Source organism: Anomalospiza imberbis, chromosome 17, assembly GCF_031753505.1.
Source record: "Anomalospiza imberbis isolate Cuckoo-Finch-1a 21T00152 chromosome 17, ASM3175350v1, whole genome shotgun sequence".
NCBI classification, from domain to species: Eukaryota; Metazoa; Chordata; class Aves; order Passeriformes; family Viduidae; genus Anomalospiza; species Anomalospiza imberbis.
In genome coordinates, this window is record NC_089697.1 from 8573366 (window position 1) to 8587187 (window position 13822).

At 51.5% G+C, this 13822-nt stretch overlaps 1 protein-coding gene across 15 annotated transcripts in view; it reads left to right on the top strand.

Moving 5' to 3' along the window:
- Positions 1-879: 879 nt before the first annotated feature.
- Positions 880-13822, top strand: part of KCNQ2 (potassium voltage-gated channel subfamily Q member 2) — a 63866-nt gene continuing 50923 nt past the window's right edge. For 10 of the 15 annotated variants that reach the window (XM_068207886.1, XM_068207890.1, XM_068207891.1 and 7 more), the window contains exon 1: positions 883-1314. In XM_068207886.1, the coding sequence (XP_068063987.1) occupies positions 1019-1314 (296 nt within the window). In that variant the 5' untranslated portion in view covers positions 883-1018. Of the gene's footprint in view, positions 1315-13822 lie in introns of all 15 variants that reach the window. The other 5 variants (XM_068207887.1, XM_068207899.1, XM_068207900.1 and 2 more) reach the window with 3 other exon arrangements.

Sequence of the window (13822 nt, forward strand, 5' to 3'; positions counted from 1 at the left end):
GATTGATTTTATTTGATTGCAGGTCTTCCAACTGCACTGCAAAGAACCTTTGCCATGGAGCATAATTATGTGGGGCAGGCACCTCTGTCCTATGTTTTGCAGTCTGCCTGTCTTCTCCTGAGTCCAGTGAAGGTGTGTCAGCAGGAAATATTCCCTGGGGCAGGATCCAGCTATGGTGTAAGGGGGGAAATGCTGCTGCTGGACTATAAATAGTGGGGTATTAAAGAGCTGATTTGGGTCAGCACATCTGGAGATGGACTTTCGGTGCTGGGAGCTTGGCTTCTGAACAGCTTGGTGACCATGTCATGGGGCAGTTTTGGCATGAATGCTGAATTTGGGCTACCAAGGTGATAGGTTGGGCCTTTGGGAAGAGTGGAGAAAGGGAATGAGTTTGCACAGGGGGATTTGTGGAGAGGTTGAGCAGGTCTGCTGCTGAGTGGGCTCATGGAGATGGGGCATGGATTGGGTCCCTCTGTGACACTGGCAGTGTCTGCACGCGCTGCCAGTGGGAGCACGGGGATGGGCATCCCATTGCAGGGCGCTGCCCAGCCCTTCCCGGGGCGGCAGGAGGAGTCCCCTCCGTGGTGGTTTTGAGATGGGTGCCAGAGCCTGGTTTGGGGAGCAGACACCGGGCTGGGGACCGCAGGAAGATGCTGTATCTTGAACTGAGGGTGGGATGTCAGACCCTGCTTTAGGGAGGACCTACATTTAGGCAAACAATGCCAGACACAGCTTTTCTTGGGGGGCGCGGTCGGAGCCGCTTTTTTTTTTAAATTTTGAAGGGGTGAGGAATGGCAAGCCCGGATTTTTGGGAGCGGGGGGAGTGCGAGAGGCTGCTGCCGGCGGGGGATGCCAAGGGTTAAGGGGGCGGGCGGCGGCGGGGCGGCGCTGGCGGAGCCGATTGCAGCGGCTCCTGCGGCTTCGGCTGCGCCGGGCGCGGAGCAGCGGCGGGGAGCGCGGGCGGAGCCCCCGCCGGAGCCCCCCGCCGCCCCCGGCCCCGCCGCCCCCCGCCGCCACCATGGTGCAGAAATCCCGCAACGGAGGCGTCTACCCGGGGCCAGCCGCGGAGAAGAAGCTCAAGGTGGGCTTCGTGGGGCTGGACCCGGGCGCCCCGGACTCCAGCCGGGACGGAGCGCTCCTCATCGCCGGTTCCGAGAGCTCCAAGCGGGGCAGCATCCTCAGCAAGCCCCGCTCCGGGGTCTCGGGCAGCGGGAAGCCCCCCAAAAGGAATGCTTTTTACCGCAAACTGCAGAATTTCCTCTACAATGTGCTGGAGAGACCGCGAGGATGGGCTTTCATTTACCACGCATACGTGTGAGTAAAAGGGTGGGGGGCAAAGCTGATGGCAGAGACCCCCCCCCGGTTCGGGGTGCCCTCCTCCACCCCCTGAGCCCCCAAACGCGCCGGAGAGGAGGGATGCTCCAGCTGCAGAGCGGGTGCGGGGAAGGGATGCCGGGTGCCAGGGCTGGCTGGGGAGCCCCGGGGATGCTGCGGGGGGCGGAGGCTGAGCCGCTCCCCCCATCCTCCCCGAGATCAGTCGGGCCGCCCGGCCGGGCCGCCGCTGCATCCCGCATCCCGCATCCCTCGCCCCAGCCCAGGCGGTGCCCGGGGACGGGGCGGTGATGGCCATCCGGGGAAGGGGGCGGGGGGGAAGAAGCTGCCCCTGCAGAGCTGGGGGGTGGCTCCCAGGAGAGGTGCGCTGCGCCGAGCCCCTGTCTCCCCCTGCCCGCTCCTGCTTGCGGGGGAAGGGGCTGCTCATGCGGTCGGTGCGGGGGGCTGGAGCAGCGGGAGTGATGGGTAGCGACTGTTCCTCCGTATTGCTTGAAATCACCATAGCAATGCTGTGAGCAGAGGAACAAAAAGCTCTGCTCAGGCACCGTCTCTCCTCCCCCCCCCACCCCCCAGCATCCTTCCCTCCCCGGCCCCATCTTTGCCTGCTGGGTGGCTGCAGTCGGTTTGGGGCCGGGGTTGGTTCTGGGGCTCTGCTCAGGGTTCTGGAGGTATTTCTTGTCGCCGGTGGGAAGCGTCTGAATGGGAGATGTGTCTAGAAAGAAATGCTAATCAGTGTCTGGGGCTCCCTGCCTGTACAGCCGAGCGGTAAACAAAGGAGCATCCCTGGGTGCACATCTCCTCCTGGTACCCGGGTTTTGGGCAGAAATGGCCCAGCTGACCCGCGTTTGGCAGAAGGATCCCCTGAATCTCTGAAGCGTTGCTGCATAGGAGCGCAGATGACTTCCCGTTGTTCCCCAGGATTGCAAAGGGAGGGTCAAGATAAATCTCGGTGTTACTGCAACTCCCTTCCCTCTGGGACTTTCCACAGTCCCACTGGGCTCTTCCGCAGGCCTGGGCTCAGGCTGACATGCTCCTATCCTTGGTGCCAATGGTTTTTTTGTTTTGATTTTGTGCTTTTCCTCATGGCCAGGGCCTCTGTCAGCCACGGCAAAAGGATTTTTGGGGCCTTTTTTTCCTCCCTCCATCCTTTTGCTGTTATTCTGCTGTAAGATAAGGAGTTGGGATGTGCTTTCTGCTCCTCAGCCATTTTGTATATTGAGGCCTTCCTTGGAGGTGTTGGTGGGACCACTTGGAGAGGGGAGATCCTTGCTGGGTGGAAGGGGGAGGTTTGCCGAGCACTGCAGTGAGTTGGGGTCCTTGGGGAAGCTCATCTCCCCAGGGAAAGGGGAGAGGAGAAGAGAGAGCATCTGTGGAGCTCAGCTGCAGCTATGGGGAGGAGTGTGAAGTCCAGCACTGGGCATTCTGAGCACCTTTCGTGCTCCCATCCATCCTCTGGAGTTGTGGGTGGTTTGTGTTGCAAAATCTTCCAGAACGGTTTGGAGGGGCCAAGTGTTCGTGTTGGGAGCTGGGTTATTGCCTGTGTGTGCACTGGGGGTGGGGACGTTGTGTGCAGGACCCCAGCAGGGGGACACTGGGGTGACAGTGATGGAGATGGAAGGGGCTGAAAGCCAAATGACAAACAGCAGGGTTGATCTGACTGTGAGGGCTTTACAAACATCTTTGTCTTCTTCAGAAACTCTGTCTTAACTTCTGACCTGTTTGGCTCTCTGCGGTGGCATTCGCTCGGGCAGCCAGAAGTGCTCCCAGGGCAGGGTCACCCCAAACTGCCCTGTTCCCAGTGCCAGGCTGCTCCCAGTGCCCCTTGGCTCTCACCATGTAGCTGCATGCCCCCAGCCCAAGCAGCTGCGTTTGTTCTGGACTTGTGACTCCGCTTGTATCCGCTGTGGCACCACAGGGAGCCGTGCAAAACCAGCCTCTGCCCCCACCCCTCATGCTGGGAAATGGAGGCTGAATTCAGGGCTGAGGTGGTAATTGCACCAATGTCTGTGAAGAGTTGGTGATACCATAATTTTTTAACAGTCTATGGGGAAGTTCTATGGGCTCCAGTTTTCTGTACTATACCCATGATAGGTTCAGCCTTGGCAGTTTGCTGTTACAGCTTTTGAAGAGCTGAAGGATATGGGAACCTTCACACAAAGCTGCCAGGATAAGCTCATGCATCACTTATCCCCCTTTGCTGCCTGGGTGAGCCTGGTATGGCCTGTGCCAGGCCTGGAAGTGTTGGAGTGGGTTTCGGAACTGGGAGTCAGTAATGTAGACAGACAGGGCAGATAAAAAGCTTATTCAGAGGTGTGGGAGGATAACAAGCCTGCCTCAAGGTCACAAAGTTTGTATGGAAGAGCTGGAGCCATTCTAATGTCCCAAAGGCCAGTGCAGTGCCCTGCCTCTGCTATTGGGGTCCCTCCATCTCCTCGTGCCCCAAACCTCATTTTGTGCCAAAGCCTGGAGCACAAAAGTACCTTTAGCCCTCATCCTGCAGGAATGGGAGTCCTGAAGAAGACTGTGGATGAGGGTGCCCTGTCCTGCCACTGTCCTGGCTTCAGTCAGCCCTCTCTAGTGCCAGCACCCTTATTTCCCTGCTCCTGCTGCTCACAGGGACTTTCTTGCATGCAGATTTATTTCCAGCATGAGTGAGTTTGTGATGCTGCAAGGCTGGGCTTTATCTCACAGAGATGCTTGCAGACCCTGCTGCCTTTGCAGGGACGGAGCTGCTCCGGGGCTGCTCAGGCAGCTCCCTACACCCAAAGCCAAGACAAAAACTACTGGGACTCTGATGTTTTAATAAATATGAAAGGTGCCTCTGGGTAAATACCTCTGCTAAATCCCTGCCTGCAGAGGCCCAGGCTGGATCTGCATGGGGCCACTGATGCTCTGCCTTGAGCTGCCTGTGCAGGTTGCATTTATTTCCAGTGCTGCATCCTAGATCTAATCCTTCTGATTTCATTCCCCACCTCTTCCTGCTGTCGATCATTCCCTTTCGCACCATTTCATGCATAAGAAATCAGGGAAATTCAAACCAGGGAATCTCTCACTCCCCCAGCCCTGGTCTCATCTCAGATGTTGCCTCTCTAAAAGCGCTGTTACCTCTGTGAGCAAAAGCACGGTTTTATATTTCTGTGTTATGATTCATTTTTGTACTTAATAGCTCTTCCTACACTGACACAACTGGGTGACCTGCTCTTGGGAGCTGTGTGTATGATATATATGATATATAATATATATTTTGCATAACCCCATGGACAGCTAAGCCTGGTGGGTCCCATTTTTGAGTGTAGCTAGAAGTGCTTTCTTGCTCCCAGAAGTCTGATCCTCCTTTATTTCTCACCTTCTCCCAGTATTTCTTTCAATGTTTTTTTTTTTCTATTCCCCCTCACCTTATTTTTTTCTTTTTTTTCTTTTTTTTCTTTTTTTTTTTTGACAGCTCCTTAACATTGCAGCACATGGCTTCATTCTGTTCAAGGCTGAGCTGAAACTTGAAAAGTTGAACTGTGCCTAAATAGCAGGTCAGGTCTTTTGAGGGGTGCAGCAGCACTTAGATCTCAATTTAGTTCTCTGTGCAGGTGGGAATTTGGCTTCTAAAAGTTTCCATTTTATTGTTCTGAATGATTTTTTTTTCCTTCTAGTCCCTTTGGCTTGGTTTCTGTAACCTGTCCTGTGCACAGAAAGGGCTGTAATAACTGAAAGTGATTTTTTGTCCCTACCTGCCATCTTATTTCACGAGGGATCACTGTTCTGTGCCAGCCTAAGCAAGGTGCTCACACTGGGCACCCCCATGGTCTGAGGTGTCTGGAGACACATTTTAGATCCCTGGCTGAGCTGCTCAGGTTTGGTGGCTGCATTTGGAACAGTGGCAAGAAAACAACCTGGATTCAGGCACTTTTAAAACTGTGTGCTCAGGAACCAACATAATTCTTGCATTTCCTACTTAGAATTTACAACCCTAATGCATCTCTTTAACTGTGTTAAAAATAGTTTGGGTGCATTTTTCATCTGCATACTGTGCACCATACATTTAGTTAATTAAGCAAGTGCATGGACTTAAATTATAATAAGGAGGAACATTTCCTCCCTGTCTAATTCTATTCAAATTTCCTTGTGCCATCCCTATCCCATTTGCTCTTCCCTTTTCACCCAGGCAAGCCACCTCTCTCTCCAGTGTCCTGCCTGCACTGCCTGCATCCTGGCATGGCCATGGCTGGCACAGGGGGAGCACACAGACTGGATGAGGTGCTTCCCTGGAGTTCCAGGGTTTCTTTTTGCAGAATTGGCCTCTTTTGTGACTCCTTTCACTCCGCAGAACTGGTGGTTATTTCACATAAAACCATTCCCAGATAATCTCTTACACCAGAATTCGGGGTGAATGTGGTCTGACAGTCTCGACCGTCCATCCCCAAACCCCGAGGAGTTCATGGTAAGCGCTCACCCTCAGACAGGGTTGTTGTGGGCAGGTACAATGGCACCCACCTCTGCCCATCCACCAGTGGTGTACAGGAACCTCTCCTGGATTCTCCTGCCCACCTCCAGGCTGAGCGGGATGAAGGGGCCAGTACGGATCTCCCACAGGTGCTGAGCTCAGTGGCTGGGCTCTGACCTCCCGTGCTTCTGCCCTGAGCTGTGGGGCCATGTCCACCCCGGGGACCAGGGGACCTTCCTGGTGGGATGCCTCACGAGCTCCTCTCCAGCTGCTTAGTCAGAGCTTGGTGGGAGCAACCTGATTTCAGTCGCTTTAATGTGTCACGTTCCAGCCGTCATATTCACCCCACACTGACATTAAGGAAATGAAAAACAAGCTGATCCCCTGGGTGACCTCCTTTTTGTGCTGCTACACACCTCAACCAGATGAGTCTTGCAAAGGTTCGATTAAAGAATTAATAATTAATTATTATTATTATTAAAGAATAATTATTATTAAATTATTATTATTATAAAGAATTATTATTATTAATTTTTAGTATTAAAGAAGGAATAATCCAAAATGCAAGCCCCAAATAATGTACTCAAGGGAAGATGGGCACAGCTCAAAGAGATATAGTAACAAAAATCAGGTTTCTTCGTTTCTTTTTGAATTGCAGCAGAAGGAAGGGGCGACAGGGTGAGACAGGTGCCTTGCTCACTGTGTCCAGGGTGAGCAGGACACAGAGTTTGCCAGGCATCAGTTTTATCCTTCATCACAAGGATAAAAAACATGTAAATTTAGTGTTTGGCTTCTGGGAGTTAAGTGGCAAACACTTAGCCCTGCACAACCCTTTTTAAGGTAGCCCAAATGCTCACTGTTTTCTTAGTTCCTGGGGAACAGATTGTTCTTTAAATTGTGGTGGCAGGGAGATGTGCCAGCCCCTTTTCCTGCCGTGTAATCTCCTGTGGAACAGATATGGTAGAGCTGAGAAAGGTGGAGGGTGGTTCCTACAGAGGATTAATGGCCTGTCCCTGTTGGTGTGATGTCACTGCACATCAAAGAGAGGAGTCTCCAGCACTGAGACACACATTTCTTTAGAATAATGCAATGATTTTTCACCCCTGATGGTCCAAAAGGAACCACATTGCAAAACCAGATTGTTGTGGTGGTCTGGACGGTTTCATGAATGTATTTAGAATGCATTTAGAGTGTATTTAGATGTACTTGACTAGTGAACGCATGATGGCAAAACCAGGTAGCGCAGAAGGACGGTGGGTGCAGGGTCCTTCACCACCATACATTTAAATGGCTCCTAATCAGGTTGCAAGACAAAAGGATTTGGGCTATTCTGACAGCTACCTGTGACGAAAGATGATTCCACCAGGACTGCAAGAGTAGATATTTCAATGTAAAATTTGTTTTGCAGAAAGAGCAATCTGTGTGATGAGCAAGTTGTGCAAACTTGCTCAGCTCCCTGAAGCTGTGGTGACCTCGGCTCCCCACACGGCTCTCGTGGCCTTTTCCTGGGAAAGCTGCAAACACAGCCTCCTGTGACACTGACAGCAGAGGTGTCTTGGGGGCGTTGTGTGCATTTATTGTGAGGCACTGAAATAATTACTTGTGGTGCAGGATGAGGAGTAGCTCACACGAGGCACTGGCTGGGATGGCAAGAGCTGCTTCATTACAGCCTCGGGGCTTCTTGGCTGGACAACTGCCAATCAATGAGGGAAAGCAGAGAGTTCCTGCAGAACTCTCTGGTCTCTCTTTGGCATTACTCCAGCCTTTTAATGTGCTTTTTAGATGTGTGGAAAAGTTTTGGTGTTGGTAAGCATCCATAAGGTGATTTTTTTGAGTGGATTGGATGTCAAAGAGCTGCCTTTTCCAAGAGAGGAAGCAAGAATACCTCTGGAATCTTCTCACCTCTCACTCTTGCTGCTGTAGGGAGGTGATTTAAAGCTACATTGGAGTCACTGGGGTTGCTGGGTGCAAGCCCTTGTAACTGAGTAGTCACTTGATTTGTCTTGGGATCTATAATGTCCAGATGTTTAAGGTGCAGTGAGCTTTCACTGTGAACTTGGTGATGCTCAGATACGTGCTGAATTCCTCATGGAAATCCCACAGCAGCCTTGGTGCAGGGTTAGATGGGCAGGTTTGCCTCCTGGAGGTGCCCATTTCTCTCTGCTGATGGAAGAGGGAGCCTAATTTCCTTTGCAGACCTTAGTGAGAGCTGGGTGGGACCAGTGCAGGCAAGGAGGAAGAGAAGACAGAGCCTGGCATGATTTTAAACTGAAAAACAGGAGTGAGAGGAGGCATCTCCCACCTCCTGCCACAGCCTGCGGGAACTGGGGTGTTCAAAGGCAGAACTGCACTGTGGACACCCCAGCAGGTATCGTGAAGGGGAGAGAGGAGGCTGATCCACATTGAAATGGGATGACCTGGATCTGAGATCCACTTTGGAGAAGTGGTTTTGAGAAAGGAATCTTTGTGGCAAACCCTGATCAACTCTTGTGATCTGCAATGCAAGACTGGGAAAAATCAGAAGCCACCAAGCCTTGTTGATACCGGTTTGTAGCTCCTAAGCAGCTCCAGCTGTGTCTCAGAGTGAAATGCCCAGTTGCCATCTTCATTCAGAGTTCCTTCTTTTTTCACTGCCACCCCCAGGAGGGTGGGACAGGAAAAAGAAACAAGAGGACAGGCAAGGGCAGAGGGAATCACTGAATTAGGAGGCAACTGCTCTCCATCTGAGCTTCCTGGCAGTCCGTCGTGGCTGGTGCTTGGTCTCTTCAGGACAGATTTTGCCTTCCGGAGGGTCTTTCCCAAGCATTCACAAATTCCTCATTTGTAAACAAACCCTGATCTGCCTGGCAGTTCTGCTCTCTCGTTTAGAGCTCTGCCAGCCCTGGGGAGGTGACAGTGTGGGAGCAAATTAGGGCTGGGGTGGCAGCAGAGCTGCTGTCACGCACTGCAAGGGATGAGCACAGCAGGGCAGGCACTCCTAATGCAGCTTCCACAGCGAGCCTGTCACTCTCCATGAAGTTATCACGATGCCCAGGAAAAAAATAAGCTATCAGAAATCCTGGCTCAAGGGTGACTTGTGGACACCTTGTGTGTCTCCTGTGTGAGGGCAGTAGGTTGTGTCTGGGTAGCTGCTGTGTCTGTTTCTCGCAGATTTGGTGTGGTGGAAAAAACTAATATGGAGTGCAAAGGAAAAAGAAAAAAAAAAATCAGTCAAAGAATAGTTAAAGTGAATAGAAAGGAGAAAATATTATTCTGTTAATATTACAGCAGTTTGCAAGCACCCCTAAGGGGAATAGAAGTCTACGAGCTTCTGTTCTGCCCATCAAGTCAAAAAGAGCCAGTCCCTGCTGGAAGATTTGGTGTATTGAGCATCCAGGACACTGAAAAGGCATAAAACAATTGTTGGCGCACTGATGGTAAATGTTCTCTTTGCTCCACTTTTCTTTTTAACACCATTTCCTGTCACCTGATTTGCCTTTGGATTGGTGGTTTGGTTTCTGTCTGTGCTCCTTGGGCTTGCAAAGGAAGGTGGGGTTGGCTTTGGCCAGCCTGAGAACCTCAGCAGGGCTAACGCTGGGCTGGGAGGATGAAGGTGGCATCTTCCCAATGACATGGATCACCCACAGAGGGACAGTTTGCTGTGATCTCACTGCTCATTACAGATGCAGCACGTGGAGGGCTGTGAATGGGTCTTATTGACTTTCTCCTGTTGGGGTGTTATATGTGGCAGTGAAATGACAGCTCTGGGAGACGTTCTCCTGCATGTTTATGGGCTTGTGCTCAACTCAGAGTCTCAAGGTGGCCATTAATTGGGTTTATGCTTGCTGGGAGGTTCATTACCTGATCTGAAGAATGTAATAAGGGATGTAAGAGCACTCCATCTTTCACTCAAGAGGAGAGCAAAATAGGTAAATATAAATATCTGTATATTATAGCTGGACAAACAGGGAATGAGGCTCTGTTTCCTCCTGCCACTTCAAGCCATATGGTGGTAAAGCCTGAGTGCTTCCAGGAGAGGCAGTGAAAAACAAAACCTCTCCCCAGTAACAAGGACTACTCCTTGCTTTTGAGGCAGGTATACTGCAGGAAGGGCTTAGGCTGGTGCGACCATTGCCTCAATGTTGGACAATGTTATTTTTCAGTGGTTATTCATCCTTCCCCTTCCTTTATGCCTGGCAAGGATGGAAATGCCAAATCTTGCCCAGTTGACCTCTTGCTAGGCCTTCCTCCAAGCTTTCTGGGGTTTATTAGCAATGATTTGTGCTTTAAGGACTGGTGAGATTCCTGAGTCATCCCCTTAGGCAGGGAGCTATTTATTTCAGTGTGTGTGTTACACTCCCTGGGAGTGGGTGTCTCTCTTCCGCTTTTGGATCCTGCCCTGACACTATATAAAGACTCCAGGCTTGAATGAGCAACAAAACCAACCCTCAAACTGGCTCCATCCTTTGGAAGATCCGTGCTGCTGATCCCGTCTCTCCTGGCTGCAGGAGCATGGCTGTTTGGAGCATGGGTAGGAGCTTGCATGGGATGTTTGTCCACCTCGGGGTGTGCAGCTGCTGGGACAACTCGTGGGAACCTGAGCGCGTTGCATGTCCTTGTCCAGGAGCAGCTCTTGCTCTTCAGTGGCTCATGGCTGAGGGGGAGGTGGGATTTGTACCCTTTTTCCCCCTCCAGAGGTTTCTGTGTTGATCCTGCTGGGTTTTTGATTAGTGGGGTTTTCATTATTTAGAAGAGATGAGGTATTGAGTGGCTGTAAGTCTCCGTTGGTGTCAGAGCAGGGACTGGAGGTGCCATGGGCTAACATGGGTGGACTCCTCTGAGACACTGCCAGTGCAGGAATTTTGTTGTGTCCTTCTCCCCAGGAGGGGCCTTTCCAGACACACCCCATGCCTGCAGAAAGCTGTCCTGCAGTGAATTTGGGGGGAAGGAGTAGCACCTCCCTGGGACCTGCACAGAAGCCAGCGTCCTAATGGCAGTGCTTATCCAAAAGCTAACTTCGCACCCAATTAAGCATCACCCTGAGCCAGAGGGACAAGTCCTCATGTCATTATGTCTTGAACTCAATTGCTGGCACTTCATGAGGGCTGTGTCTCCACAGCCTGAGGGAACAGAGCATTTAATCCGTATCAGCACTAAAGAAACTCGGTTAATGTGATCTCTGGTTTGGTTCTTGTGGGTAAGGGATGCACACCTCTGTCATGGTCTTTTTCTTAGTTATGGCTATTCCTGTAAGGAAGGGAAAAGACTTAGAGCGAAGGAGAATTTCCTGAACTCTTTGTCCGTAATTTATCAGAATTTTGCATTGAATTTTTCTTCTCCAAGTTTTCTTCTTTTAATATCTTGATGTTTTTAATGCTATTCTTAATTAGCAGCTTCTTGCTTATCGTGCCAGCTAATGAGGGCTAGGAAGAATTTCTGCACTGACCTTTTGTAGCTGATGATGATTTTCTTTTCTGCAACAGAAAACAGATGTAATTTGAAACTTTCTCTGAGCTGCCCCTCCAGACCCAGAGGCTGCATCCTCCCCCTTCTGATGCAGTTGTGGGTGGTGGGAGCGCCTCAAGTCATATTAAATGACACAGAGAGAGCTGCTGAGGCTTGGTGTGAGGATGGGCAGATTAATGGGATAAACAGAATCATAGAATTGCATTAGAAGGGATTTTAAAGCTCATCTTTTTCCACCCCCCTATCATGGGCAGGGACACCTTCCACTATCCCAGGTTGCTCCAAGCCCCGTCCAACCTGGCATGGGACACTTCCAGGGTGGGGCAGCCACAGCTTCTCTGGACAACCTGTGCCAGAGCCTCAGCACCATCACAGGGTGGAATTTTTTCCTAATATCTAACCTAATCCTGTCCTCTGTCAGTTTAGATAACACCATGCAGGCATCAAACTTGGTTTTAAATTGGGGTTGTAAGTATAGGAAAATGTAATGGAAGTGTCTGAATAAAACAAATAAATAGGACTCTAAAGTTGTTTCTATCCTACTGTTTTTACCAGAATGTGGGGATGTAAACATCTACAAGCATATGGGGCATATCCCAGCCTCAAGTCTCCACCCACGATTTGGAATAGCCAAATTTAGGAGACCTACTAATAATTCAGGGCTTGATCTTGCTGGGACTTGGCCCAACCATATACAAGAACTTGGGCACCTGGGGAGCCCCTCCATCAAACCTGTCATTTTTGGTTCCCCTCTTTGCAGACAGCCTTTTGTGGGTGTGTGTTTGGCAGAGATCACCTGCCCAAACCCCAGCTTTCTGTAGGCAAACAGGCTGAACCTCCAAGAGGAGTTCAGTCCTCTCTGGCCTTGCTCTTCCCCCCTTGGGAGGTGATGGCCATTGAAAATCACAGAGAAATTCATTAAGGTAATGAATTGCCTCCCCATCTGTTTCTGGGGAAGCCCATCTACCCTGCAGCCACATCCCTGTGGGATGTGTTGGGAAGAGTGGCTGGAGACAAGCCTGAGCCTGTGATGGCATTCCCTGCTGGCTGCAGTGGCCTGGTGGGATGTCCATCCCATCTGGGAAACACCAGAGCTGGCAGAGCCTAGGGCAGCAGCACAGGCCTGACAGGCTTGCTCACTTATTTCCCATTTGCTAAAAGACAGCAGAAATTAAATGAAGATTAATTAAACTTTTTTTCCCCCTCCTTCCTGCTTCCTCTTGCTCTTTGCTGTTACTAGGGAAGACTGAAAATATGTGCTGGAGAGGAAGCTCAGCTCTGAGCATCCTTTCACGAGTGCAGCATATGGCCCCCATGGGACTGCAGGGAAAGGCCCTCTAATTATGGGGAAAGTCCTGCGAGGCCGGGTTACACAACCAGGATGGAGCTGCTCCTGCTTTGGTTTAGCAGCAGGCTGAGAATGCTGTGACTCCAAATACTGTGACTTCCACGGTGCCAGGTTATAAATTGTGCTCTGGAATTGCTGTTCCCACATCCCCATCACCTCCTCCTGCAGCTGAGAGTGGCCCTGGCAAAGCAGCCTGGCCGTGTTAGACCCAGGACTGCACCTCTGGTTTAGAGGGAGCAGGGAGAAGGTGCAGATGCAGAGCAGGAGACCCAGGGCCAGCTGCAGATCCAGCCAGCTGCTGAGTTCAGTGCTGGTTTCCTGTGGCTCCTGGAGCCTGCAGTCCTGGCTGCGGCTTGCCGTAATTCCCAAGGTCAGATCCATGCTCGCTGCCTGGAAGGAATGGGTGGTACCTGCAGCTCTGCAGGAGATGGTTTGAGCAGCACAAATCCAGCCGTGGTCCTGCTGTTGGTCATTCCCTTGCTGCAGCAGGGTCTTGCCCCACAGCTGGGCACATCTGTGTGTGCCTGTAGCAGGCACCTGCAGCATCCCCGAGTGGAGCTGCTGGATGTGACCCAGGCGGGTGATTCCCTGTTTTTCCAGAGAATGAGCTGTGGAAGCTGCCTTGGGAGTAAGCTGGGAATTTGATGTGGGATCTCACTGCCACCAGGCTGGCTCTGATTTCCTCTGGAGCCCAGGGGAGAAGCACCATCTCCTTCTCCTGTTCCCAGGCTAAGCTGCAGCAGCTCTCCCAGGCAGCAGTACAGCGATGCCGCAGGGCTGGGGGAATTGCTGGGGGACTTGGATCACGCCTGGGAAAAGGGGGTTAAAAGCGGGTTTTTGCAAGCCTTTGCCTGCCATTTTAAATGGGAAGGATGTTTCCCTGGCAACGAGATGGATGCTTCCCAGCAGAGCATATGGCTTCCATCGACTTTGATTTACCAGCGTGTTGAAATGGCAGCTAGATAATCTCTCTTCAGCTTTACTGTGTCCATGCCATGCATCCCTGTTCCTTAGGAGTTTTTAAAGGGTCCAGCCCCTGCAGTGCTGCCCCTGCTCCTGTTCCAGGGCTGGGGCTGCTGGGGTCCCGTGCCAGGGCTGAGTCTGGGGACCTTTGCAAAGAGGGACCTGCACAGAAGACCTGAGCATCACCCAGAGCAAGGAGCTGGCGGGTGGGAAGGAAAAACCTTCCTTGCCTCTGCTGCTTTTCCCCAGCCAAGCAGCTCCTCCTCCTCCTCAGAGATTATAATCCACAGACCTCTCTT